The sequence below is a fragment of the Orbicella faveolata genome, unplaced genomic scaffold (genome assembly GCF_042242905.1).
Source record: "Orbicella faveolata isolate gen_17 unplaced genomic scaffold, um_ofav_v1 contig_13, whole genome shotgun sequence".
NCBI classification, from domain to species: domain Eukaryota; kingdom Metazoa; phylum Cnidaria; class Anthozoa; order Scleractinia; family Merulinidae; genus Orbicella; species Orbicella faveolata.
Window position 1 is genome coordinate 20312067 of NW_028301540.1, and position 27959 is coordinate 20340025.

General features: G+C 38.1%; 2 protein-coding genes across 3 annotated transcripts in view; both read left to right on the forward strand.

Moving 5' to 3' along the window:
* LOC110053726 (integrin beta-2-like) overlaps positions 1-19241 on the forward strand; it is a 28814-nt gene extending 9573 nt beyond the window's left edge. For both annotated transcript variants that reach the window (XM_020759996.2, XM_020760004.2), the window contains exons 10-28: positions 1090-1176; positions 2769-2858; positions 3654-3749; positions 5204-5299; positions 5942-6015; positions 6278-6335; positions 6417-6481; positions 6642-6729; positions 6894-6967; positions 11894-11959; positions 14317-14392; positions 14841-14922; positions 15294-15421; positions 15532-15639; positions 16210-16360; positions 16721-16831; positions 17409-17521; positions 17646-17702; positions 17997-19241. In XM_020759996.2, the coding sequence (XP_020615655.1) occupies positions 1090-1176; positions 2769-2858; positions 3654-3749; positions 5204-5299; positions 5942-6015; positions 6278-6335; positions 6417-6481; positions 6642-6729; positions 6894-6967; positions 11894-11959; positions 14317-14392; positions 14841-14922; positions 15294-15421; positions 15532-15639; positions 16210-16360; positions 16721-16831; positions 17409-17521; positions 17646-17702; positions 17997-18068 (1692 nt within the window). In that variant the 3' untranslated portion in view covers positions 18069-19241. The remainder of the gene's footprint in view (positions 1-1089; positions 1177-2768; positions 2859-3653; positions 3750-5203; positions 5300-5941; positions 6016-6277; positions 6336-6416; positions 6482-6641; positions 6730-6893; positions 6968-11893; positions 11960-14316; positions 14393-14840; positions 14923-15293; positions 15422-15531; positions 15640-16209; positions 16361-16720; positions 16832-17408; positions 17522-17645; positions 17703-17996) is intronic.
* A 2945-nt stretch (positions 19242-22186) lies between these two features.
* On the forward strand, positions 22187-24540 carry LOC110054404 (uncharacterized). Its single transcript, XM_020760795.2, has one exon. It carries the CDS (start codon positions 22703-22705, stop codon positions 24368-24370), a length of 1668 nt encoding a protein of 555 aa, XP_020616454.1. The 5' UTR covers positions 22187-22702; the 3' UTR covers positions 24371-24540.
* The last annotated feature ends 3419 nt before the right edge of the window (positions 24541-27959 follow it).

The window sequence follows — 27959 nt, forward strand, 5'->3', positions numbered from 1 at the left end:
GTTTTTCACTTCTGAGCACGTGCAAGGTGTCGCAGAAGAATCGTTGGAAATGTCATCTTAGCATAAAGGAAAAGGGAACTGTCACAAAGGCCAAATCTTTGTTTGCAGGGGCCTTGGAAATTGGCGGGGGGAGGGGGTGGGATAACAACAACCAAGGCCAAGGTTTTCCCTTTCCTTTAGAAAAAAAAAACATTCACCATTTTCACCTAATTTCGTTATCGGACCTCACCTCTCACTCTAGGCCTCTTGTTAAGTTTTTTTTCTAAACCAAAGTGTGTAGTAAGTGTTTTTGAAAGCAGGGTTAGTAGGCTAGTTAGGTGACATGCTTGGGCTTAACTACTTTGTAGCAGTACCTTTGTTTGTAATTTTCCTTGCAAGTCAAACCTGTATTAAGTGGACACCATATTAAGGCACACTCTTTTATTAAGCAGACAGTTGCTAAGGTCAAGCCTGATACAATTCAATAAGGGTTTAAACATATTCCAAATATGGGTATCTAGTTTACTTTAAAGTTAAATATGCATTATTCTTCAACATGTTCTCTATACAAGAAATGTTTGACAAAATGAAAAGCTTGCATCAATAGTAATATGTAGTATTGGTTTTTTTTATAGATTCTAGTTTTTTTAGGTATTTTGCTAGTGTTTTAGTTTCTTAGAGTAAAATTTTAGTTTTTAGGGATAGTTTTGTAAAGCGCTTCGGGCAAATAATGGATGTATGCGCTGTATAAATGAACTATTATCATTACGATTATTATTATTATTATTGTTATCATTATCATTATCATTATCATTATTATTATTATTGTTGTTGTTGTTGTTTTTGTTCTTGTTCTTGTTCTTGTTATTATTATTGTTAACAGTAACCAACAATTTTCTTACTTTTGTAGACAAGAAGTATTGTTAAGCAGTAGTAGAACAGCTCTTGTTTGAATACTTCTATATCCAACTACTTTGGTTTGCCTTTTCATTTGATGACTGTATAATTCCAGGACCTACTTTGATTTTTTCTTGTCAAGCTAACGCCAGCATTGGTAAAGTCTCTGTAGGTCTGTGAAAATGTACTTATTGTATTGCTTTTTTAATTCAGGAAATTGGTTGGTCTGTAAATGGTACATCTCGCCGTCTGGTTATTTTTGTTACTGATGCTCCATTTCATGTAGCTGGTGACGGAAAGGTTGGTATCCCTGTTGATAACCTCACAAACACATGACAGTGTATGGATAATTTAACACAGTCATGCTGTTGCTGGGTTAGTTAGAGAGCAAAATCAAAGTTCACCAACTTTGTAAGCTATGCAGGCAATGAGCCATTACTTAAAAAATGTCTTCATCACTCCACCACAAATGCATGTGCTGGTGGAGTGCTTTTCATTGTTTACGATAGTGGTGCACAAAGAGAGAGTGCTAATATTCTCACAAGGGGTGTGTATCACCCATAAATGTAATAAAAACCATAAATGTAATACCAACCATAAATGTAATAAAAATTAATCATAAATGTAATACTAACCATAAATGTAATAACTTTTAACCACAAATGTAATAAAACCACTAACCATAAATGTAATAAAATTTGCCCATAAATGTAACAAACTGAACAACCATAAATGTAATAAGGCTTAACCATAAATGTAATAAACTGGCTGTGACTTCCAAATCAAGGGGCTACAAACTTGCCATTCTCATTCTTCGTGAAATTGACTTGAAATTTTCAGTAAGACCCCTAGAGGCCTGACTCCTTAAAGAAACAAAAATACTATTTCTTTGTGTGCAGTCCTAAACGAGGCCCATACGGCGTGAAATATCGCGGTTTTTCCCGAGACACCCTAACGAGACCAAACTTACTAAAGAAATTTAGATCCCAAAGTATAGGTCCAGTAAGGTTTTGCTATAAAGAGTGACATAGTGTGTGTGACACCTCTATAATACGGACAACGGACTCTTAATCTCGGCCCCAGAGATCAAAGTACACCTTATTCCGGACAAATCCGTCTGTCGTGTGATTTCCGGATGAAGTCCGTTTCGTTCCAGAATTCCAGAATGTATATATAGGAATTAATGAGGCACTCAAGAGTGGGCGTAAATAAAGAGAACCTCAATCTCTTTCAAATGGATGGAATATCATCAACCACCAGCACTTCAAACACTCTGGTATATAGACTTTCTAATCATACTTGGGTACTTCCTTAATGTTCACAGACCATAATTATAACTTCTTCGGTTTTGGTCTCTGGGTTAATTAAAATACTAACTTGATGCAAGAGGCCCGTGTCCTGAAGTAAGAAGTGCACAAAGAGAATGACAAGTTTGTAGCCCCTTGATTTGGAAGTCATAGCCAGTTTATTACATTTATGGTTAAGCCATATTACATTTATGGTTGTTCAGTTTGTTACATTTATGGGCAAATTTTATTACATTTATGGTTAGTGGTTTTATTACATTTGTGGTTAAAAGTTATTACATTTATGGTTAGTATTACATTTATGGTTAATTTTTATTACATTTATGGTTGGTATTACATTTATGGTTTTTATTACATTTATGGGTGATACAGGGTGGGGGTATATTCATGCAAAATAGATGAGTTTGTTATTGTTGACAAATTCTTTAAATTTTAGGCAGCTTTATTTGTTTTAAACAAACACCTCTCAACAACAACCCATTTATTGCCACCTCCTCATAAATGTTGGGATGGGGGCTTTTAGAAGATTCACAGGAGATATTGAGCTGCTAAGTCCTAACCCATTTGTGACATTGTTTCTTTCAGCTGGGGGGTATAGTGACTCCAAATGATGGTAAATGCCACCTGAAAGACTTTAATGGAGAGTACATGTTGTATTCAAAGTCTAATGAACTGGTATGAACATTTAATGATGATAATTATACCATACCAATGCATATAGCTGCTGTGTGCTACACCGGTGTGATGGGCATTAAGTACCAATGGATGTGTTAATAATGTAGGTTAACTGGTCAGCCTTTCAAAATAGACAAAATAACATTTTCCACTACATGTAGGGGGAAAAAATCATCCCCTTATTAGCCTGTGGAAGTTAAACCCACAACTTGAATTTTCAAAATGTTACTTAAGAATGACCAGGCCAAGCTTACAGCTATGGTAAAGAAGTGTTGCACTCTAGCAATGGTGTCTGTGTTGCTCTAACAATGTTTAAAACACACTCTATTATTACTAGAAAATGTTAAAATGAAATCTCACTGTATTTTCTTGGGTCTAAAATCTGTCTAAACATGTAATTCCAGAGAAGTTAGAATTTTAGTGCTAAATGCAATATTGCAACTCAGAAACTTTGTTTGGGTTAAACTCCAACAGTAAGGATTAAAGCAAATAATGAAGGCTTTCAACTGGTAAATTCTGAATGGAATGTAACATTTGGTTGGCTTTTTTGTGGAAATTTTGGATCGAGGATTACATTCCTCCCAGAATTTTTCTTTGAAAATGAAAGTCCAGCAGCAAATCTCAAATGTACATGTGAATGTGCTCAAAACTTTCCAAATTGTGCACAGTGATTAGTTAATCATGGCCCTCGAAGAAGTTTGTTGGATGGTAGGGTGAAACGCAAAGCACATTTATTTAATACTTATATATGTGAATGGAGAGTGATGACATTTGAACATTGTTTTAATATCACAGGATTATCCATCCCTTGCTCATCTTCATGATAAACTACAGCAGAGTAATGTCCTTCCAATATTTGCTGTCATTAAAGAGGTTTCAAGCCTTTATCAGGTATTTATTGATAATTTTGTTTTAAAAACAAATTTTAACATTACTGTTATTTTTGAATACCTAGTAAATGTTTACTTTTGCCAGCCAAAGACTTCCAAGGAGACTGCTTGATTTAAGCCAATTACTTAAGTTCTCTTGCTATCATTTAAGATTTCTCAGCCTTTAGAATTTTGCACATGTTTTGTTTTATAGCTATTTCCCAAAATTGCTGAAAATTGTTGAAGAACAAGACTGGTTAAACTGTCCTTAAGATTTCTTTAAGATGTGGGACAAGTTGAGGATATTTTAATATTTGTCAAAACTTTCTGAACCATACCAAAGATTGCACAGTTGATAATTCTAATATTTGTGAATATAAGTAATGTATTAGAACTGAAAATAAAATTTAAATATTACTGTTCATAATGTATTGCAATCCTACATAATTTAGGCAACACATGACATTTTTATTGGTCGTTGGTGAAACCACTCCCTTCCGAATAAAAAGCAATAATGTACATGTATGCGGCTTGGTTGAAGTTTTCGTCATAGTGGTACTATGACGAAAATCGCATCTTTCCTATCTAAGCCATTTTAAAACATAAACAAGTAGTCTGCATGAGAAGAAAAATGTTGCTTACTATTTTCAAATATCTCTTTTCATTCCAGAGATATGCAAGTTTTTAAAATATGCAAATTAGCCAAGTGATGACATCATACACTCAACTAAATACTGATCAAATATTATGAAGAAAGATATCTCGGCCAATTTGTATCAGAAGTGTTTGATTCTGTTCAGTAAGATTCTACTCAATGTGCTACACAATATGAGCTGAACAGTTTTGTTACCATGGCAACATACTGGGTTCCAGACCTCCCCAGTATTTAAGGCTTTTCTGGCCACCTTTGGTGTTCCATTTCGATATTTGCTAATGGTACCTCATGTGCCTGGTAAAGCAAGCATATAAATACATTAGCTCCAGTTCGTAGCCTCATTTCATGTTTTTCGAGCTGAAAATTACCAACATATTGAAATCAAGTGGGTGGGGACTGGAAAAGAGTCAGTTGTCATGGGAACAGAATTTTTCATAGCAGTAGGTGTGTTGCCTGTAGAACCATTAGCCTACCAAGTTTCAATGGTCTGTGCTGCAAATTGACTGAGATAGCGCTATTCATAGACTTGACATAATATTGGGTTGAGTGTATGACGTCATCAGTCATCTCATTTGCATATTCCACACATTTTTCAAACTTAAATATCTCTGGAACTAATGGAGATATTTGCAAATGGTAAACTGCATTTTTATTATTTCATGGAATTCTACGTGATACACCCAAAAACTCAAGGGGTAAGAATTTGATCATAGTACCACTGAAGGTTATTTTGACAAATCTTCTCTCAGTGACTTCAGTTGTAAAGCAATGCTTTGTTTATTTGTTGAACAAGTTATGCTGATAGCTGTTGATATCTGTAGGGTGTAACATCTATGTGGAGTGACTTAGGAGCAGTAACTGGAGAACTGGCAGATGACTCTGCAAATGTGGTGGACCTTATTGAGAGAAAATATAAGGTGAAACTAAAACTCACTGAACAAAATTCAAACTAGCGTTCATGGCTTAAAATGTTTTGCCCTCAAGGGCCTTCTAGCATTCCTTTCTCTCCCACATTCAGCTGATAAAGACCAACATTTCATCCTGCCATGTTGTATGATCCTATGCACAGTCTCTTCCTGATGTAATCCATTCTATTTTGAGTAATATTACATATTATATTATTGTATGATCATCCTATGCACAGCCACCCTCTGATGGAATCCTGTCTATTTTGAAGTGTATTACATAATATGCTCACCCATTTCCTGAAAATAAACCTGAAAAGAATGATTTTAAACATAGTTAAGCACAAAGTTTATATTTTGAATTTTATGGTATTAACTAATGACAGAAAATAATAACAAAAAAGAAAAGCAAACAGAACCAAGATTGCAGAGGAAAAACAACAGGAAAAGTAATGATTAATTTTTAATCAATGCTTTGAAAATGTGTTTGGAATCCATGTGTAAATTTCCTTCCAGTTTCTGCTGGGATCGTCTGCATTCTTCATATCTGTGTGTCATTGTAAGATGGATCCACTTCAGAGGAACATTTCAGTTATGTTGAGGTCATTGTTTGGAGTTCATCTTAAGTTTTTTTGTTTGTTTATTATTATGTAGGAAATTGTTTCATCTGTAAGCCTGGTGTATAATGCTCCTGAGAAGGTTTCAGTTACAGTCAAAGCCAATTGTGGGTGAGTGTTATCATTTATCAAAATATTTATTTGCCTTTGAAGGCATTTACAAAGCACTTTGAAAAAATATTGTTTATTTATACTATACTTTTGTCTCCCTGTTATCCCTAAGTGAAAATATGCTTTGACTGCTTTCATTATTGGTTTACTACTCAGGTGATGCACATGATGAAGTTTTTGTAAATCATGGTTCTTGTCTGGTATAGAAACACAGTTACAATGCATAAAATGGGTTTAAAATTTATTGTTGTTGTATTTTCAGAGCTAACGCAGTCAGCGACCAAACCCAGAAGTGTTCAAATGTGAAAATTGGAGAAAAGGTAGGCTGTGACATGTTATTTGGCATAAAAGAGACTACCCGCCATAGTATGAGGTTGATGTGACTATTATTTCTCAATAAGGTTACTTTTGATGTGTCAGTCACATTGGAGCAATGCCCACAAGAACAAGCTGAATATCAGAAGAGGTCAGTTTTATATCTTAAGTCTGTCAACTAGAATGCGCGTGGAGGAAAAGATGCACATGCTAGGGAATTGTTTTATGTGTACTTGCACAGTGCGGCAAAGCAATCAGTTTCAGTTTTTCTAGAATGTTCAGTATGGTAAGAGTTAGTGTTGTTTTTCTAGTTTCACGATCCGTGTTCCAGGCTTTGGGGCTGTAGTGATGGATCTGAACTACATTTGTCAGTGTGAGTGTGAGAAGCCGAGTATGGCGGTAAGCTGAGAACATCTTCTTTGTCATTTAATGTGTTTTACCACTCACTTGGTTTGAGACTCCGTCAGAAGTTTGTTTCACAATACGCTTTGCTATTATTTTGTATTATTCATCCACATATTTTCAAGTTCGTTTTGTACATTTTTTATTGTTCCCCATGGCAGGAAGCGAACAGCACCAAATGTTCTGATGGAAATGGAACATTTGCCTGTGGACAGTGTGTTTGTAATAAAGGAAGGTAAGCTATGTTTTGATTGCACTTGAATGGTTTGTATGATTGACAGCAAGTCACTCACTCGGTTGAACACTCCTGGAAAGCAAGAGATACTGTTTGACTTCTTATGTTTTAGAAGAGGTATTGAAGACAAGTGTTATCCAAACATTTTATGCATTCATTTTATGCATTTTATGGTTCAGTTAAGGATTTCATTAATTCTTTAGTCGGTATGCAGAAAACAATGTTATTAGTTGGGATGCAAACCCACAGGAGTTGACTCTTTCTTGTTTTGTTTAACAAAACTGTTATTGTTATTATACATTGAACTCACTATCTCATTTCTGATTGGCCAAAAGCATAAAGTGAATTTTCAAAATCAGTGCCTGTGACGTCATCTAGCTGCAGATTATACAATAGTCATGTCAAAGACACTCAAGGTCACGGGTAATCATGTCTTGTTTGACTGTGGTGCATGATTTCGAAGGGTAATCATGTCAAGTTCGCGCGTTTTGTGTTACTTGTTGTCAGTGAAGATGCAAAAACATGACTTCCATTTTTGAGTTATTTTTTTTGGAAAAAAAATACCTCTTAGTCGGCGCGTCAGGTATGTTATGGACGGGTCAACGGGTGAGTGAGTGAGTGAGTGAGTGAGAGATGTATGTATGTCACACCAATCAGATTGGATCTACTATGAACAGCTAATCAAATTTCTTGTTGCAAAGGTAAATGGTATGTGAGAAACACAAGGTATGTATAAACATAAGGACTTTGGTAATTGAAAAATAAAGAGTGACGTGTATGTTGCCGGTTTGTGATTTTTAGTCCGGTTTGGAGGGGAGTGTGACAGTTACATACGTACATTGGGTTGTTTTAGAGTGCATAATTTTCAGTGCAATGGTGGCTAGTTATGAACGAGATAAGTCTTGAGTTTTGAAGCAGTTCGTGAGTTAGTAGTAGGCAAATGGCACGAGATATTTTTTATTTTTAATCACAAAGGGTAACTTGATACTTTTGTTTTTTCACAAGGAGTTAATTCAATTAGAGGTCACGAATCGTCGCTTCTAGTTCTTAAGACATGTTTTAGAGGAGTCGAGACTATTTAGATTTGAAGCAGTTCTAACGTTTACAATAGTAAGAGCAGGTAACGATTGTTTTGGTCTTATTGCATGCAAATATAGCGAGATATTTTTATTTTTTAGTTACAATGGGTAATTTGACACTCTTGTTTTTCACAAGGTAGTAAATTCAATTAGAGCTAACGAATCGTCACCACTTGTTCCCACGAGATGTTTGCTATTTTTAGTTACAAATGGTAACTCGACACTTGTTTTTCATATGGGAGTAAATTCAATTAGAGCTTACAAGTTGTCGGCTATTAGCTGCTATTGTTCCCAGGATATTAATCAAAAAAGAAGCTTTCATTTCTAGAATGTTTTTACGTCTCTGCAGTAGCAGTTTAAGGGCCCATTCACCGATCTTTTCGAGTCGTTGCTACGGAAAATTTAGTCTCAGATAACTTCATCATTTTTTGTTAGTTCAGAGTTATTTCATGTGTTTCAACTTTTTCATGATCAGTAACACTAGTGATAACGTCATCAGGCCACGCCCATGGTCATGTGACTAATACAGAAAAAATGCAAAGGCTCCCAGTCAAATTATTTTCTCGGGATTTTTTTCATTGATTTAATACTTTAATTTAACTCCTCATTACGCTATGCATCGATTTTGTTTCATTTCTAAAAGGTCAGAATTTGAGAGCATTTCAAAATATTGAAAAATTCGTAATTTTCTGAAAATAGCAAGATTTCGAAAAAGGAATGCATAGCTATGTTGCCAACGTTGGCTTTAATCGAAATTCGTCGAAGAAGGCTGGATTTAATCAAAAACCGCGTTTCCTTTACCATTTAAAGAAACCGGAAGTGCGCCCGATATCTATTGGAAGTTACCCTATCAGCGCGTGCGCAATTTTCACTACCCGCGCACTTCGGTAAGATCAAACAAAGCCACACGGAGTTAGTTTTTCTCTTTCTATTGCTCTTGTTTTTCTGTCTTTCTCTTATTTTGTCTTTGCTTGTACTATTTTTTACTTTGCATTTTGCGAAACGCAAAGAAAAACATGTAAAATATGTGCCAATTTGCAAGTTTTTGGGTTGTTTTCATTTTCCGTGCTCAGGCTGACGTAGGCGACCGGAAGTGAAGTTTCACCTCCTTGGCAACGCGCGCGAGCGCGCGCATGAATCGGTTAATGGGCCCTTAATAGTTTTATATGATGACATTCATTTTAGTCCGATATTTTTAAAGGTAAAAAGTATGAAAACTGTTCAAATGTTCTTTGAAGACTGCGTGGCGTCAAGTTAAGGTGCATTTAATTAAATCAGACTTTCAACGTGTCAGAGAGGTTTTTTTCTTTCTTTCTATTTTTGGTGAAGTAGTGTTGTTGCGTTGTGTTGTGTAAAAAGGGTAAATTTACGACTCGTCTAAAATGCGAAAAGTTCTCGAGTATTTTTGAGCAAAAATTCCCCTTAGCGGTTGGAAGGGCTTTGTGATCGGTGAGAGAGAGAGTTATGCATGTGCTCGTGTCACACCAATCACAGTGTGGGTTGTATCAAAGAACGAATCAAATTGTCTGTTGGAAAATAAGATGATATCTACATTAATCTGGAGACGTGTCAGATTACTTTAGTATGTTCAGTCGAACATTTTACATGTCAGTCGATTTAGCTTTATGGAGGGAGAATTACATAAGGAAAGTATTTTCTGTGACGCTCAGCTGCTTACGACGCACACGCTGTCAGCAAAAGGCCCAACACTAAATTGTGGTTCGAGCGTTTTTGGACGGGCTAGTTTTGTTGACCGAAGTAAAAATTGTAGGAAGGATATTGTTATTATGAAGTTGTTTGTGTGGTTATAACAAAGAGTTGCAGAAATGTTAAGAAATCTCGTTGTGATTGCGTCGTGGCCTACTTTGCGTCGAAGGTGGCTGGGAATATTTTGTATGGTAAGAGTGGTGTCAATCAAGATTTTTGAGTTATTTTTTTGTAAAAAAAAAAAAAACCTCTTAGTCGGCGCGTCGGGGTATGTTATGGACGGGTCAATGGATGAGTGAGTGAGTGAGAGATGTATGTATGTCACACCAATCAGATTGGATCTACTATAAACAGCCAGTCAAATTTCTTGTTGTAAAGGTAAATGGTTTGTGAGAAGATCTGATCCCGATACAGTTCAGAACGGCCGTATTTATTCTCCGGCTTCTATAAAAGAGGAGGAAGTATTCATATATTGGGCTTACTTCGACATTTTCTGTGGGTTAGGCTGAGGATTATGTCGGCGAGTTTGATAATCATTTGCAACTGAATAATCAGTCAAAGAAACATAGTGTTTAGCATCTAACTACGAGCATGCGATGAAGGGTGAGCTTTTCCCACTAGATAAGTTTTTGAATTGAGTCTTGAACCGCTCTATTATTAGTTCCCTTAACTTGAGTATTTTTGAGCAAAAATTCCTCTTAGGGGCTGGAAGGGCTCCCAAGGGGTACTCCCAGAAAAATTGGGTGGGGGTGTGCGGCCCGCTTCCCAAAACCCTTACCCTATTTATGACCAAAATCTGCGATATTCCTTACCCTATTTATGACCTGACCAAAAATTCGACACTGTATTTACGACCTGCCTCTTAAATCAAAACCCTGTTTCAGACCTGCGTTATAATTAGCTCCCTAGTTCAAACCAATGTTAAATTACCTTAAACATACAAATTTGTGAAGGGCTTTTGTTGATTTTCTTTTCGATAATGATGAAAAAGTGGCTTCTTCTTAAAGCATACCCATATCGAGGCTAGAGTACAAAAACCATACCCTATTTATGACCAAAATTGCCAAAATCAGCGAAAATCGATACCCTATTTATGACCAAAACGGCCGAAAAACTATACCCTTCGGGGCCGCACAGACCTATATAGCCCAGATAAGGGAGTCCCCCCCTCCGGGGAAAGGGCTATGTGATTGGTGAGTGAGGGAGTTATGCATGTGCGCGTGTCAGACCGGTCAGTGTGGGTTGTATCAAAGAACGAATCAAATTGCCTGTTAGAAAATAAGATGGTACATTAATCTGGAGACGTGTCAGATTATATTACTGTAGTTTGTTCAGTCAAACATTTTATGGTTTACTATTTAGTTATTTTACCATTACCGATGTAACATCGTATGTACATCATAAACTCCCAGTTTCTTTCTTGCTGTACATCGCAACCAAAAAAACTTGTCAAATCAACCAAATCAATACTGTAAACAGCTCCATGAATGCTCCTATCTCCGAGACTTATAGTTGACAAAAAAATTACTCTTGCACGCCTTGCGTGCCTATGTTTTTTTTTTCGTTTAATGGATAATAAAGCAATGATTAGATTCTGTTTTTGTGATATCCAGAATAATCAAGGTCTCGGTGAGGATTATCAGCCTCAGCCTTCAGCTTCGGCTGATAACCCCTACCTCGACCTTGATTATTCTGGATATCACAAAAACCTCATGCAGTAATTGTTTATAATCAAATGAAGATAGAAATTTAGTTTGACACGGGGCATTGTGTACGAGTATATTTCTGTTATTGTTGACTTATTGGACAGTGCTCCAATATTTGATGCATGATGCTTAAGTGCGTCATACTACTAACTAGGAGATGGCCTACAACCCCCAGGGTTCGAATCCGGACCGATCAATTTGGTTTTTCTTCTCTGTATGGGAAGCCTAACATCATAAGCCTTGTGCATTCTTTTGAGGCTTCCTCTTCACTTCCTACTGGTCCAAACAAGGCTGTCAACACGTGAGCCTCTTGAAAATCAGTATTTCTACCTTCCGAGTTACAGAGAGAGAGTAGGCAAGATCAAATGAACACTTGTGCGAATTTTGTTCCTAATTTTTTTTCTAATTTTTGTTTGTTTGTTTGTTTGTTTAAGGTACGGAGAATTCTGCCAGTGCGACACGCCTTTTGACAAATTAAAGGATCAATCTAAATGCAAGAGGTAAGTTTGTTTCGATGTGCCTGTCACAGGACACTGGTCATCAAATTCTTCGGTTAAAGTGCACCTAACCCCAAACTTTTTTTTGCTAAAACGAATCCACTTGTTATTTGAAGCATTTGGGCGAAAAAAATTTTGAATTTGGTTGAATCCTCGATTTTCTATGCCCTTTCAAAGTCACGCCTGAAGTTTTACACGACCGTGTTTCTGGGAGTCTGGGGCGGCGGTTGCTGATGACGTCTACCCAGGAACCAAACACAATGGCGCCTCAGTCAGCTCTCTTTACTTGCTCGAGAAAATGGAAACAAAACTAATCGTTCCAATATATTTTGGGGCTAAAACGTCCAAGTTTTGTTTCAGAATCATTTCTTTTTCGTCACTGGAGTCAGAGTTAGGTTTCGATGCGGAAGACACCGAAATAAACTTCGATCGAGCACGTTCGACAACTGTGAACCCACTACTTAGAGCTTTGAGAACAATTTGCAATATTTCAAGGGACGACGGGGAAGACTTCTTTGGGGACGAGCTGCTTGTATGTTAGGAATGGAAAGCTAGATACGAAGTGGAGGAGCACGCAGACGAAAAGCAGGAAAGAAAACTCAAGGACTGCTTTGGATGTCGTCACCTAAACACAAGACTCCCACGCGTGTTTATAGCCCGTTTACGTTTGTCCTTAGCAAGAATGTATTTTGTCAAGGTATGGTTGTTCTATTAAATCCAGTTTGTGTTTTACTTTCTGGATTGCTTCATGTTTATTAGAGCGACGTAAGTGTTGCAGTTTTCGAGACTTGATGACCTCCAAAACACTGGCTTCGATCTATTGAAAATCGTAGAATTGTTTGGAACTGTATTTTTGAAGCTGCGGGAAGCAAAGGCGGAAGGAAACATTTCATACAATCACCGATTTCACATTGTCTCACGTTTTAAGTCGTAACTCCAAATAACCAATGTAAATTTTTCTCAAAGTTTGCAATAAAATTCGTCGGATAAGCGAAATGGATGTGTTCCCCTAACCGGTCCGCAGATAATGTTACGCGGTCATATTTTCGACACTGTTGTAGAGAATGTTTATCGCACTGCTGATTTCCAAACCTTCGAAAAACTCTGTGAGTGTAACAATTTTGTTATCATGTAATTCTAAATCGAAAGAGAAATAAGTGCTGGTTGGCGGCGTACAGTTGCGACCTATTTACACATCAGTATATTTGGTCGTAACGCTTCTTGATTGATCACTCAACTTTGCCGGCTATTTTATAAATGCTGCGGGACTGGAAGATATAGGTTGTTGGTAGTATTTCGACAAATTGCTGGTTGGCTTTAATCAGAAAATTTTGAAAATAGCGTTTGAAAGTCTGCGGAACAAATTCCAGTGAGAGCTCTTCAATGGTTCTCACAGACTCAGTCCGCTTGTTTCGGTTCGACAAAATCAACCATCGTTTATGTCTTCATTGCTCTATTGACCGATCATCGCCAGTAAATTGTACAGGATATCTTTTTTTAGATCTGAGATATTGCTGCAACAGCCGATAGCACTTCTGGAAGGCATTTCTGTACACTTTTCGAATGTGTATTGCTCTATCCTGAAGAAAATGAGAGGACGTGAGGTATTCGACCTTCCTGGGTAGACGTCACAACTGCCGCTGGACCCATTCTCCTCAAGCTCGGTCGTGAAACAAAATGGCGGTGTTTTGGGGCTATTTTCGAGATTTCGTCGGGGCACAGAAAATCGAGGATTTAACCGAATCCAAAATTTTTTTCGCAGAAGTATTTCAATTAACATGTAGATTCATTAGGTGCACTTTAAGAAGGGAAAGGTGTTTTATTAACGCTCTGTTGGAAGCTCGTTGCTTGATGGACCTTGATGTTTGTAAACTAAAGAAGAGAATTCAATAGGAATGAGCAAAAAACTCATACAATACATGACACTGCCGAAAAGTTGTCTATAAGGCTAAAATGCTCTGAAAAGTGTCAAATTTGTTCTGATAAACTAAACGTTTCGGGCTTAGCCCTTCTTCAGCAGGGGGATTGAAGAGAATTGTTGTTAAACTCAACCCAGGTTAGGAATCAACAAATCAAAAAGTATACATCGTGGACAGTTTGGAAAAAGGGACTAATTCTACCATGATTCTACCCATTATTTACGTCTTTTCTGTGCAAAAGGTTTCATATTACAGTTTAAGGAAATTATGCCGAAGAAGAGAGTAATTTAATTGAAGTTTACTCCGAAAAAGCAAGCCAACATTCGCGCCATAAACGCGGCCTTTGCATCACTCGCCTCACTTGTCGTACGCGTGGTTGAAAAACTTGAAATAGAATCCTCTGTCTTACATTTGAAACCTTACCATGTTATTGTCTTTTAGTTCTCCCAACGCTACAGATGAGGTGTTATGCAGTGGAAACGGAGAGTGTGCTTGTGGAAAGTGTGTGTGCAAAGCGGTGAGGACAACTTATACATGCTCTTTATTTCACTGGCTATTTAACAATTATTCCACTCGTGCGTGTTGGATATGAGATGAAAGAGCACGTGGCGCCGAGTTGCTTAAAATCATCTCATATTGAACATGCGCGAGTGGAATAATTGTTTTTAATTATTAAAAACGCCCCCAAAATATAGGAAACTAAATTAAAATTAAAATAAAAACGCCCCAAAAAATCACTCGTATGCTTACCATATTTGTAGAGCATGGTATAATGGCTCATAACCCATGATGGCTAAGCCAGTGAAAAATCCTGAATTGCATTATCTAATGATCCACTTTTTAAGAATGAAAGTTACTTCATGTTATTACTTCTTTCTTAGATGAATTTGCTGTAATGGCGTATATGCTGTTTAATTAGCCAAGTCGATGGTATAACATATTTGTCCGTTTACAATGTATTTTAGGAGCAAGGGAAAAGGTTTTATGGAGACTTGTGCCAGTGTAATGACTTCTCTTGTCCTGAAGATAAAGGCCAATTGTGTGGAGGTAAGGATCAGTTGTAAGTACAGCAAAAATACTCAATGAAAATATGTATGTACAGGCTAACAGCTAGGCACAGCTAGTCATGCAACTTATTACATGAATCATTGTTTGACATTTAACACATAACACGTTACCCGTTAATGGATTTCAGAAGCTTCTTTTCAAACGTAAAAGTACAAGTACAAGTGTGTTCTATTAGAAATCTGCGAATCTGATTCGTTCTCTCATCTTATTTTATTAAATGAAAATAAACTGTAACTGTAGCCTGTTCCAGGCTCTCGGTCAGTGGCGACAATCGAAAAAGCGGGCGGACGACGAGCGGGACGAGCGGGATTGTAATTGTTAAATAAAACCTGATTTGTTGTATGTTTTAGGTCCTGATCGTGGAGTTTGCCGTTGCCGTAAATGCCAGTGCAAGCCCAAGTATCATGGCGATAACTGTGACAAAAAGAACTGTACATTTTTTCCCCCCGAAACACAATGCAAGAAGGATGCAGATTCGGTTAGTATCACAAGCCTTTATCTGTAGTCACGCGATTATTATGTTCCGCTTGCAAGGTGAGACATGGCTCGTGATTCTAACATGAAGGCTTTGTTGTATTGACTTGACAGGAAATCTGTGGAGGTTCTGACAGAGGCACGTGTGAAGCAGATGTAGAAAACTGTCACAAGTGTGTCTGCAAGAGTGCGTATGATGGTACCTACTGTGAGAAATGTCCAGTAAGTCATCAGATTATAGCCCTCAAACTTAAGGTAGCAAAATGGAAGAATCCTACAACGCAAGTGCTGTCTTTTTGTTGTCTAATTTCTCTCGAGCCATCTCCTTACTTGCTTCTTGTCGCAAACGTTTATCTGGGTTTGGCCAATCAGAAGTGGGCATCAAATGCTAGAAATTTAAGTAGCAGAAATGCATAATTAGCCTATCAAGACAGATATTGCGGTTTCATGAGGCGATTAGAAAAGCTGGTAGCAAGCAAGCATGTGACGACCAGACAAGAACAGAACGAGCCTGAATCAGCAGGTTTAGGTTGTGACCAGGCACCCAGAGAGGAAGCAAGTCCACCTTACACAAAAGAAATTGATTGACGTACTACACTAATGAGAAATGGAATGTCCAGATACTGAATATAAAAATAAAAGAGACTGGGAATCACGTTAATTGTATCAAAGCAAACAATCTTACTCGCTACTGGCCATTTTAAATTTTCTTTTCGTAAGGTACATGATGTTTAGGATAATTAATGACTTAAAAGGTTTACAGTTTGATTGAAAGATAACCTTGTCTTACAGAACTGTGAAGATGGCATGTGTAGCCGCAATGAAAAATGTGCTCTGTGTTCAACATTTGAAGGGAAATCCTTAGAGGAGTGTAAACAGAGTGGAAGTTGTGAAGCTAATGTTCTGGAAGTCCAGGTCGTGGATGATATCAAAACAAAGACAGGTTAGTTGAAATCCGTTATCGACGAAATTCGTGTATTTTGCCTTTGGACAGGTTTGCGCGAAGCTTTGATAACATAACAGCAATGTCAGCCGGTTCGGGGCTAAACTGCCAGCAAGAACACTGTTAATATGTTTTAATTCTTGAAGAAAATTTTTGTACTCACCATCTTAAAACTCGAAACAAAATATGGGCTAATCACATGTAGGCATTGTCACTAACATAAACAACTCCGGCCAATGAACGGGGGCCAAGGGTGAGAAGACGCGGGTATATCAAGTCACGATTGGTTTGTGTTACGTGACAACTGGTGACTTGTTGCGATCACTTTGAATAGGGAGTCAATGATTTGTTTTTGTTTAGATGAAGGACTGTATCGATGTGAGGGAGCCGTCGATGGATGCACATACTACTTTACAACTCAGACAGAAGAAAACAGCGAACGTTTTGTTCTTTTTGTTCAGAAAGAAAAAGGTAACACTGCAGTTTGCTTATTCACGATTAATTGATCTTTAAATGGGCTTTGATTTACGACAGAGCTAAACATTATACAGTGCCAAATTTAGTCAAAGTTTGATGTTCAACGAATGTTAGAGTGAGCTACATGACATAAGAAGGAGAAACGTTAAATATTTCCGGTAATTATATCGCACCGATTAGAGATCTGCTCCACCCTACACCTTTCCAAGAAAACCAAATTTTGACTTATGTTGAGAGCTTCCTTAAAGGGAATAAAGTTCTAATAATCAAGATGCATAAATACATTTAACCTTTATTTATACACGATTATATATCAAAGTTTTTAGCTTGTGGGGTCGTGTACAAAACGATTGCAAATAAAATAAAATGGAAAAGGTCTACATTAAACTAGAAAGTAATAAAACAATTGTCAGAAAAAATTGAAATTCCTTAGTCCTTGATGGTTTGCGGAGCGAAAAAGTCGAAATTAAAGTCCTTAAAATTGTAGAACTTCCCAACGTTTGCAAGATGTGCAAACTTAGTTGTGTACCTTGTTTAATTCAAACTGTTCTTGTTTATTTGCTAACTTCAGTGAGTTGCCCTGAGGAAGCGCCCATCATGTGGATTGTTGTGGGTGTGGTCGGTGGAATATTACTTCTTGGTCTTGTTATTTTAGCACTCATCAAAGCCTTTTTCACTATGGTGGTATGTTGTCTCTTTTTGTAACATAGTTTCTTCAAATCTTCCCGATTAAGACGACGTTTTTATGTAAACTGTTAAATAGTTAGTCTCATTATTTTAAGGAAGTTGTGTTTTTATTTTGTTTCAGGATCGCATTGAATACCAAAAGTTTGAACGAGAACGAATGCACTCCAGATGGACCAAGGTAAACGCTTATGACTCATAAATTAATGCTTCACGTTTGAAATGTCGAAGGGAAAAGTCAAAGTAAAAAAACTGATTTGCTAGTGATATTTCTTGACTCCTCCATTTCTTAAATGCTGATGAGTGAAATCAAAACGTATGAACGCTAAGTAGACATATGTCTCTCAAATGATTCTTTCTGGAATGATGTTCATTAACTTCTGAAGTAATTTGCTTTGTATCTACCGTCTTTCCTGCTGGCCAGTGGTTCTTTTGATTCCTTTCTTATGTGAAGCGATTTTGGTTCTTGTTTCAGGAAAAAAATCCCCTTTATCAAGCTGCGAAAACTACTTTTGAGAATCCAACATATGCTGGTGGAAGGCAGTAATATGTTCAGTCAGTGGAAACGTTTCATGAACTTCCTGAGATTAAGTAATATTCTTGTTTTCAAAAGTCGATTTTAAAAACCATCTTAATAATTAATCAATAATTGCAGTGAACATTTCAAACGAGTTGCTTTTGCTTATGGTCCATGAATGCGTCACAAAAAGCAACAGTCAAAACGGCTATTTCATTAAACACAAGTCACGTTTTTGAATTTTTTTGGTGACCCCTGACCTAGCCGTTTTTCTAGTTAAAGCTTTACTCAAGAAGATAGTAGACTGCCTGCTAGTCGGCGCTAAACTAATTTTGTTGTGTGATACCAGTTATAAATATTGTAAGAAGCAATATATTATTATATAGTAACGCACATGAGAACAATTCAGAATAGGCGTTGATTGTATAGTGTGAGTACTGCATATCGACATGTGAACTGTTCCTTGTGCTTACAGCTGTCAATAACTTATACAGTACATTTAGAGTTACAGTGTAAATGTTTAATTACACAAGCAAGTCATATCCTTGTAAATTAATCACGGCTGACAGATTTCCTCAACTATAATGTCTTCTTGGGTTCTATTAAGTATTTTCAAATTCCTAGAGTCCAGTGTAGTGGAATAAACCTTGAAGCCTGTAGAAATGTTTCAAATCTTGGAAAAGTAATTGGAAAAGACCACGTGATGATGGCGTCACTTGACCGTAACTACCACAGTCCTTCACTTTTTCTTTCTGCTATGAATTTCCTGAAAAAAGTGTACGAACCCTGCATGGTAATTGGGCTATTTGTTATTTGTTATTTAAACTCCAGTGTGGTTTAGAAATTTAAACAATGAAGTAAAAGCAATAATTGATTTTGGTAGTTGTGGTCTTAATGATGAAATGGAGCATTTGTGCTATTGTTTTGACATTATATTTACGGATGCTTCTGTGGTTTTCGGATACCTTTGTAAATTTCCGGATCATTTCTGGATATCTTAGTTGTCCAAGACATTCGAAAATTATTGATGTCTTCTGTTACAGACAGTCAGTACTTATAACTGTAATATATGCATTGACTCCAAACCAATCAGAATGGAGATATTTTGTCAGGCATGTGATAACAAGTTTTTTTAAAATAATGTTAAAACTATTTTTTTTAAGTGTACAAATATTCTAATAAAGAGATTGCTGATATTTTTAATTCACGCTCTTCAATATGTTTGTTGACACAGCAGCCTGATCAGCCTGGCATGCACAATAGGCCAGCAATAATTCGGGACAGCCAGCGATTGGAATAGTGTATGCGCAAAACGTAAACTGTGAGTTTTGTTTCCCCGAGACCCTCAACATTGAGGTCGAGGGGAAACAATCTCACCGTTTCCCGTGGGGCTAGTCATTAAGTGTTTTGTTATACTTCCCTACTCAAAAAAGGGAAAAAAAAAACTGCGAAAAAATTATTTGCTTGACGCCAGCTGGCACAACAAATTTGCCGCGGTTTTAACTCTTTTTACCCCTAAGGCGAACAGCAAGTTAGTGCATAACTTGATGTGAAACAAGTCTTGCATTCCATTTACATCTCAAAAACGAAACTGTAAACTTGTCGGGCTGGTAAACCATGTCTTAGATAGGGTGGGGTCACAAATTTTTTACTTCAATGAAGAAATTTCTACACGAGAATTTTCGTGGAAAAAAATTCATAAAAATCTCCCAAGTATTCACAAAATTATGATGCTGGCACTCTTAGGACCTGAACACGTGCGAGTCGAAAGTTCACGTTGTTGTTTCGCTAGGGAGTTAGTGAGTTGTGTTCGCCCTAGAGAGCTAGGCTGCGTTCCCTTGAGGTGATCCGGATCAGGATCAGTGATCCAAGATCACTGAGGTCATGGTCTGATCAAAGGAACCAGTGAAGCCACGCTGGTACCATGGTCCAAGTGATCTTGGATCACTGATCCTGATCCAGATCACCCCAAAGGAACGCAGCCTTAGTTTGACCCACGACGGTCTCTTCCAATCGGAAAACGTATTTGAGTTGGTGTAGCAATTAATGTATAGTGTTGATGCTCGCCTACCTTAGGTTTACCTTACCGTCTCTGAGAGGGTTTTCTTGAAGCGAGCTTTTGATCTGGATTGTTTTCTCATCAGTTTATTTCTGTGTAAATCAAAGTTTCTGTCAACTACTCAGAGGGATTTTTGGTTGAATTGCTGGTTTTCTTTGCTTGTCGACATTACTTCCTTTGAATGTCAAGTAACTGTTGCACAGTAGGGCTAGCTGTATATTGATTACAAAACGCAACCCCGATCGTTTCCGTGTGACTGGAAATCGCTGCCATTCGAAAGCGAAGAATATTTAAACTACGCTACGCCGCAAAATATAACAACGAATGCGAAATCTAACAACCTTTGTCGCAAAATGTAACATTAACTCAAAATTTAACATCTTCTGACGCAAGACGCATGTGGTCAGTTAACCCGTAAGACTGCATTTTACTATATGGCTAGCTCCGTGAGCGGGCAAGATGAATCAAATCCTGCGCTGTGATTGGCTACCCGAGCGGGCAAGATGGAGCTATCTTGCCCGCTCGGGACTATCCGCCGCGCTCCGCAAGAAAACTTTCCCCGAAAGCCATATAATAAATCCTTTATTGACCAAGCTTGTTCGGTCAAGATGGCTGGATATTGCCCTCGTTCTTTTTTTGCGGGTTTATGGACCTCGACTCCGTCTCGGTCTATTAACACGCAAAAAAAAGAACTTGGCCAATATCCAGCCATCTTGACCGAACAAGCTTGGTCAATAACCCATACATCTTTCTCTCAGCTCATGAGCGGGCGGAATTTTCTCATCCGGACCGCCACAGGGGGCGGAATCCGTCGAGCAATATCCAGCCATCTTGACCTCACACTTGGTCAATAACCCATATGTAATCCTATGTGTCTCTCTCTCTGTACAATTTTAAGTAACAAAGAATGAGTCAATTTCAGTCCAGTTTACCTCTCTGATCATTGCTGAATTTGAGAGAATTTCCGTGGAATACACTAAACGGATTTCCTCGCTATCTGCTACTCAATTTACGGTAGAAAAGTCTGATTTCGAGTGATTGGTAACAACTGACAGAAATTGTTTTAGTAGTACAACTTCAAACTTTGCACGAAATTTCACACCGGCAAAACACTTTTTGGAGAACTTAGCTGGTGAACTAAATGCAACTAGCATAAAGTAGTTCGAAAGAAATCTGTTCTTTAATACATCTTTCTTTGTCTCGCTCGTTAGATTTTTTTACGAATGGTTTGTAGACGGTGCGTAAGCTAAGTTGCGTAAACAAACCCACTTGTAAGCCAATTTACCGCAAAAAAAGATAAACATGTTATTGTCCGGCTTAGGGTCGGTCCGTATAGGGAAAAACTGTAACCTCGGGCTTGAAAATGCTGCCTGAGGTCGCAGGCCGAGGGCATCGTTTTCAAGACCTCGGTCACAGTTTTTCCCCATACGGACCTCTTTGACAGGTCAAATCTTCTCCCCACTCCTGATGGGTTTGCTCCTCTTTCCCTTCCCGGAGGGGATCCACCTCCTCCCATGGCCAAGGCTGATGTTTGCAGCTAACAGACACATAAATAAATAATAATCATGACACGAAAGTGAACTAAGTAAAAGAAAATTTCAAACTTTTTTCCTGAGATCTGTTTCAAACTAAATCATTCTATAAGGATGCATATTGAATATAAAGAAAAGAAAAATTAAGAAAAATGTGTATTTCGAATAATTCAGGTTTCTCGCTCGGCTTTTAGCACGCGCTTTCTTACAGAGTTTTCTAAAATATATTATTAATATAGCCACCTGTAAGTATTCCATGAAAATCATTCAAACATGTTGACGCGCTTAACTGACTTAATTCCTTTTGTCCTCTGTGATTATTGGGCCAAATTCAAACATATTAGCTTTAGTAAAACGCCTTTTCAATTTCTATTCAGGTTTTATCCCTGTTTGTTTTCTGTTATGATATCTCGAAAACCCCAGGCTGACTCACACTCCGACTCAGCTACCAAAACATTTGAAGGGAAACCACAAAACCACCGCCATTCAAAATAGTAACTGTTTGTTTCAACCATTTGAACTTGACAATAACATACAACTACCATTGAGCGTTTTTTTTTTTTAGTGTTTGCAATTCCTCTTGGTCAGTAAGGAGACAATCTTTTGACAAAATAACATTTGCGAAATCAGAAATCCTCGACTGATTCTGTCGGTAGCTCTACATCACTAATTCATTGAAATAAGGCAATAAATAATACCTTAAAAGGTGTCATTATTATCCATAGAGCGTTAATCACACGCGTTGCAAACCGCCACACCAAGGAATATTCATCAACCGGGTGTAGTGAAATAGCAGCATGTTGTACATGCTGGTGTGATTCAGTTGAGTACGCCACACAAGGTGGCAACTTACACTGACTATTAACGCACCTCTCCTTGTCTGGCAGATAATAGGAAAACCGCGATATTCATGCAAATGTCAAATGTTCGCGTCAGACGCAGCTAAATAATAAAAAAACGAAGAATCATTTCAAGCCAACAGGTGCAGTTTTTCCGAGGCCAGTGTCAGGGTATAATAGCGAGTGTCTAAACCAGAAAGCTTCACCTCACCAGGTGTAGAAGTGAAACTGAAGATGGCTTCCAAGCTATACGAAGTCGTGGCCGCTGTAGAACACGAAGTTAGCTGTCCTGTTTGTTTGGAGGAGTTTCAAGAGCCAAAATGTTTACCAAATTGTGCTCATAACGTGTGTCAGGAATGTTTAGAAGAGATGACGAGTAAGACAACGCTAAGCAGTATCGAATGTCCGGTTTGCCGCGTCGAGTCGTTCATTCCAAGTGCTGGTGTATCGGCGTTTCCAAAGAACCATTTACTAGCACGACTGATTGAAAAAAATCCTTCCAGAAATACCAAAGACAATGAATTCATCAAGGAGGCGCTGAAAAGAAGTAAAGAAAATCTTGAGGGATTAAAACACGCCATTCAGGAAATGGATGCACGTCGAAATTCGATAAAGAAACAGGCAGAGAGCCTAAAACAAGAAATACACAACGCAGCAGATGAAGCTGTCAAGATGGTTCGCGATCAAGAGGAGATATTGCTTGTTGAAGTTGATCAATACATGAATAACAATTACCCCGAAACTACCTTCAACAAACAAAAGGAGAAGTTAAATAATCTGCTTGCAAAGACTTCCCATTGTGTTGAAAGCGTTGAAAAGAAGAAAAGTGGAATTAAAAGTGCTTGCATGAGGCAAGTGCAGCATTTAGAGGAGCTTGCTAAAGTTGCTGGCGTTCAAATTCTTTCAGCAAGACGAAAGTGCTTTCGCAAGTTTGAACTAAATTTTGCAAGATGTGAATTTTCTCAAAAATCAGTGGAGAGTATTGTTGGAGTTGTGAGCGTTAAAAAAGATCTCGATAACGATAAACATTTACTAGCTGGCCTTAACGAAAGCCTCAGCAATGAAAAAGTCATAAAACATATCGACGGATGTAAAATCAATGTTCCTAATTTTTTCCCGTTTGCAGTGACGGTGTCGAAGAAAAGTGGCGATATAGCGGCCTTAGATGCCGAAAATAAACGCGTACATATTTTTGATCGCGAAGGAAATCATCTGAGCCAATTTCTGTTCATATTTGGGGACTTCTGGGACATCACGTATTCGCCAAACGATGAAATTGTGGTATTAAATAGAGAAAATAATTCTCTGTTACATTATGATCGCTGTGGAAACTTAAAGAAGAAGTTTCCGACAATTCCAAGGCCGAAAGTGAAATTCACTTTTTTGTCTCACGATTCAACCGGACGCTTTCTTGTTACATCAAGCCCGAGATATCAAGAGCTCGCTTCAGAAACCGATGCTTGTGTTCTCATTTACAACGTAAACGGAAAATTAGAATCTGTGTTTGGAGAAGGAAAGTTGTCGTCCCCCAAAAAGGCAGTTTCCCTTGATGGGGAATTCTTTGTCCCTGATGCTGACAGTAAGAGTGTGAAGGTTTTCAGCCAGGAAGGAGAATTTCGTCGAGAAATTGGAGAGGGAATGCTTGAAGATCTAGCTGGGATTGACGTTGATTGTGAAAATGGACGCATTTTGGTGTGTGACTGCGACAGCTATGCTGTTCACGTGTATAGCAAAGATGGTACATTGGTGAGGACCATTAAAACAGCCGCACCCCCGGTTGAAATCGCATTGTCAAGGGACGGAAAAAAACTTGTGGTTTGTTTTGACGGGGATAAAGCAAAATGTTTCCAGATTCTGTCTTACACAGAGGAAAATGAACAGGGTTACCAATCAACCCTTTGAGACTGCTTACATAGACTGCTTACATGGATTTTCGCAAACCCTATGACGTCTAGTCCTCAAAGCGAAGGTATAATATGATTCGGTTCCTATGTTATCAAATGTGATGTACAGTTATAGGTCCATAGATAAATACACATTGGTAAAATGAAATAAAGATGAAAATCACCGTTTATTGCGTCGGCTAATACCGTCTGGAAAAAACCCCGCAGTTTTTCCTCTGTGTATCAAGTAGGTCTCTCGTGCCTTACGAAGGAAAGCATTGGCGGTCGATGGCTGTTGGTTATGATTCAGGAGGAATAAGCTCCATGTCACAAAGAGAGTGGATGGCAAGTTGTAATGTGTGGTGTGAACCCGGGGGGTAGGTACTCCCTTATATGGGCTATATAGGTATGTACGGCCCTAGAGGCTGAGGTTTTACATCCGTTTTGGTCATAAATAGGGTATCGATTTTGGCCATTTTGGTCCTAAATAGGGTATGGTTTTAGCACTGTAGTCTTGAATTGGGTATTTTTCTTGGAAGAAGCTACTTTTTCATCAATATAAATAAGACCGTCAACAAAATACCTTCATAACTTGCGTTTGGGGCAACTGTGCTAGCCGAAACGGTCATAAACAGGGTATCGAAGTTTTGGCCAAGTCATAAATAGGGTAGCAAAAATCGCAGAATTTAGTCATTAATAGGGTAAGGGTTTTAGGAAGTGGGCCGCTCATCCACAGGCAACCTTTCTGGGAGTACTCCCACCTCGGGGGTGTGACGTGGATTGCTATTTGTTTGGCTGTGTTCTGCAAAGAGTTCTCGGAGCGGTCTCACCTATCATTATTTCTTACATTTCTTACATTCAATCATACATGTAAGGTTAGTAGAATTGTCGGCTATGTATGTTGTCTGATGCGGTCTTGTTTCTGCAGTGCGTCTATCGTTTTTATTTCAACTCAGTCAGCATATCGGTTTATTAAGGCCCATTTACGCACCAGAACATTTTTGGCACGATTCCGACATAAATGGTATGTGTAATGCAAAGAATATTTATATCAAAACATGTGCTTTACCAAAATAAGGCCAACTCTTAACGCGAGCTCCGCTTTCTTGGTTACTTGCCGATCATGCGAGATTAATATATAGATTTAGGCCAGCCTAAAAGCATGGCTCCTGGGCCGGGTTGTTCGGAGCCCGATTAAGCTAATCCAGGAAAAGGTAGAATTTTGATTTGAGTTTTGTAACTTTGCGGTGAGGTTTTCTGTATATTGTTTTGCCTTCTATTTTGAGTTTTAACAATCACCATATACACAAAACAAAGCAACAAAAAACATTTGTATAGAAGAAAACTTATAATTCGGTTAACTTTTAATCCTGGGTTAGCGTTAACCGGCTTCAAAACAATCTGGTCCTGTTTTAAGAGAACCTGACATGAGCCCGCAATCCAATCGAAAACCAGCATTTGGCCAGCGGTCAACTTCAAAAAACACGTGACCTCGATGAGCTTTAAACTTGTGTTCGCGATATGGTCACGTGATACTGATCAGTGGATACTTTGTTTTGACAGGTGTCAATTGATTATAACATGGATGTCCAATATCAAATTAAAGAAGTACACAGTAAACCAAGGCTGCATGTCTCTGTCAACTTATTAGTTGCGCGACTCCGTCGCCGTCGACGTCGTACGTACGCGCTTACGAGCAATACCGCTAGCCATGATAATCATGAGAAAATCAACTCATGCGTTTCTTTTTCTTTTCTATATGAGTATGGGGCTCCGCTTCGTGGCCCTTGGTGGCCGCCGGAGCTCCGCCATTAGAACAAACACCTGTGTTGGATTAATCTGGCCACGACTGTGGCAGGTTTAATAAAATCAAATGTAACAGAATCACAACACAGTGAATTATGTAAAAAGTTATTGAGTTACTGATTAAAAGTGGGCGACAAAAATCCGCCACAAGCCACACCTCTGTGGCTGAAGCCCTACAATCACGAAAGAAGCAAAGCTCGCGTTGAAGTTGGAAAGCGAAATACATTTTAACAACTAGGATCATATCACTAAGAACAAATTAAGGAACATAAGAATGACGATGATGAAACCACAGCCCTCCCAATAATAAGAGTAATAATAATAATAATAATAATAATAATAATAATAATAATAATAATAAGTTACTGATTAATTACCGTGTCAATTATATCTAGCAGCGGAGAATCCACACTGCTAATAGGGGACACCTAACTAGAACTGTCTAAAAATAATATACAGAAAAGTCCTATAAGAGAAATAAAAATTATGAGTTACAAAGATGGCTGCCACTACATCCATCTAGGATGTTGCCTAGGTCTAGCCTCCGTACGTGGGTCTTAAACTGCTCGAGATTTATCGCTGATCTTTCTTTTTTGTTAGTTTGCTACATAGCCTTGGGCCTAGATATCGAATTGAATGTTTTCCAGACGCAACAGTGTTAAATCTAGGTAAATAAAAATCTCTCTGCCGTAAACTATAAGTGTGGCTATTAGTATAAAACATGTTACAAATAGTCCGCGGGTACAAATTATGTTTAACTTTATATATTAAAATATAAATGTCTTGTGGTCTCGTATTATACAATGTTGGTAGATTGGCTTTCTCTAACAGCTGCTGGTAGCTAGACAACCTATCTCTAAAAACAGCAGGCAGTCCTCGCACCTGTACTCTCTCTAATCTACGAGTGTCCGAGGCTCTGCAAAAATGCCACACTAGGTGGCAATATGGCAGATGAGGGAGAATAGCTGCTTTGTAGAGGTGTAATTTGGCCTCAGTTGGTATAAGATGCCTCAACCTCATGATCACTCCAATTCTCTGGCTAGCTTTCTTACAGACATTACTAATATGCACCTTAAAATTAAGATCGCAATCTATCGTTACGCCAAGGAGCTTCAAATTTTTTGATTCCATTTTATCCCTGCCGTTAACAGTTAGACACATTTTGTCTCCACAGGTCACACTTTTATTCCGAATGCTCATCGTTTGATATTTCTTCAGGTTACCCTGAAGGAGGTTCGAATCATACCAATTGGTCGCTAGGGTGGCACTCCTCTGAAGTTTCGCAAGTCCAGTGCACATGTTTTGCCCTTTCTCATAGATTTGATGATCATCCACCTACATTGATAAGGCAGAATCTACGTTGTATGAAAGATCATTCTGAAAGATGTTCCACAATAGTGAACATAGTAGTAACTGATCAATTCTGTTTCAAAACTATTGTGCTTTCGGTAAGCCGTAAGGCGATCATCGTACTTTGTTGTCACCTGATTTCCCAGTAAGCGCTCGAACACTTTGTTTACACATGACAGCAACAACAACAACAACAACAACCATTTATTTGTACTCACAATTTGTAAAATAACTACAATAAACATTAAATTAGTATAGAGTACTGCCTGCCTAAAATAACCATAAGGACTAAAAAGAATGGGCAGACATTAAGTTACATAGATTATTTATACAGTTATCGGTCGGTAACACACTTACACACACACACACACACACACACACACACACACACACACACACACACACACAAATATAAAGATACAAACAGAATGGAAACTTACAGCGGAACAGAA

Excerpts from the sequence above, each read along its gene's own strand:
- LOC110054404 (XM_020760795.2), top strand. The coding sequence starts at position 22,703 with ATGGCTTCCAAGCTATACGAAGTCGTGGCCGCTGTAGAACACGAAGTT.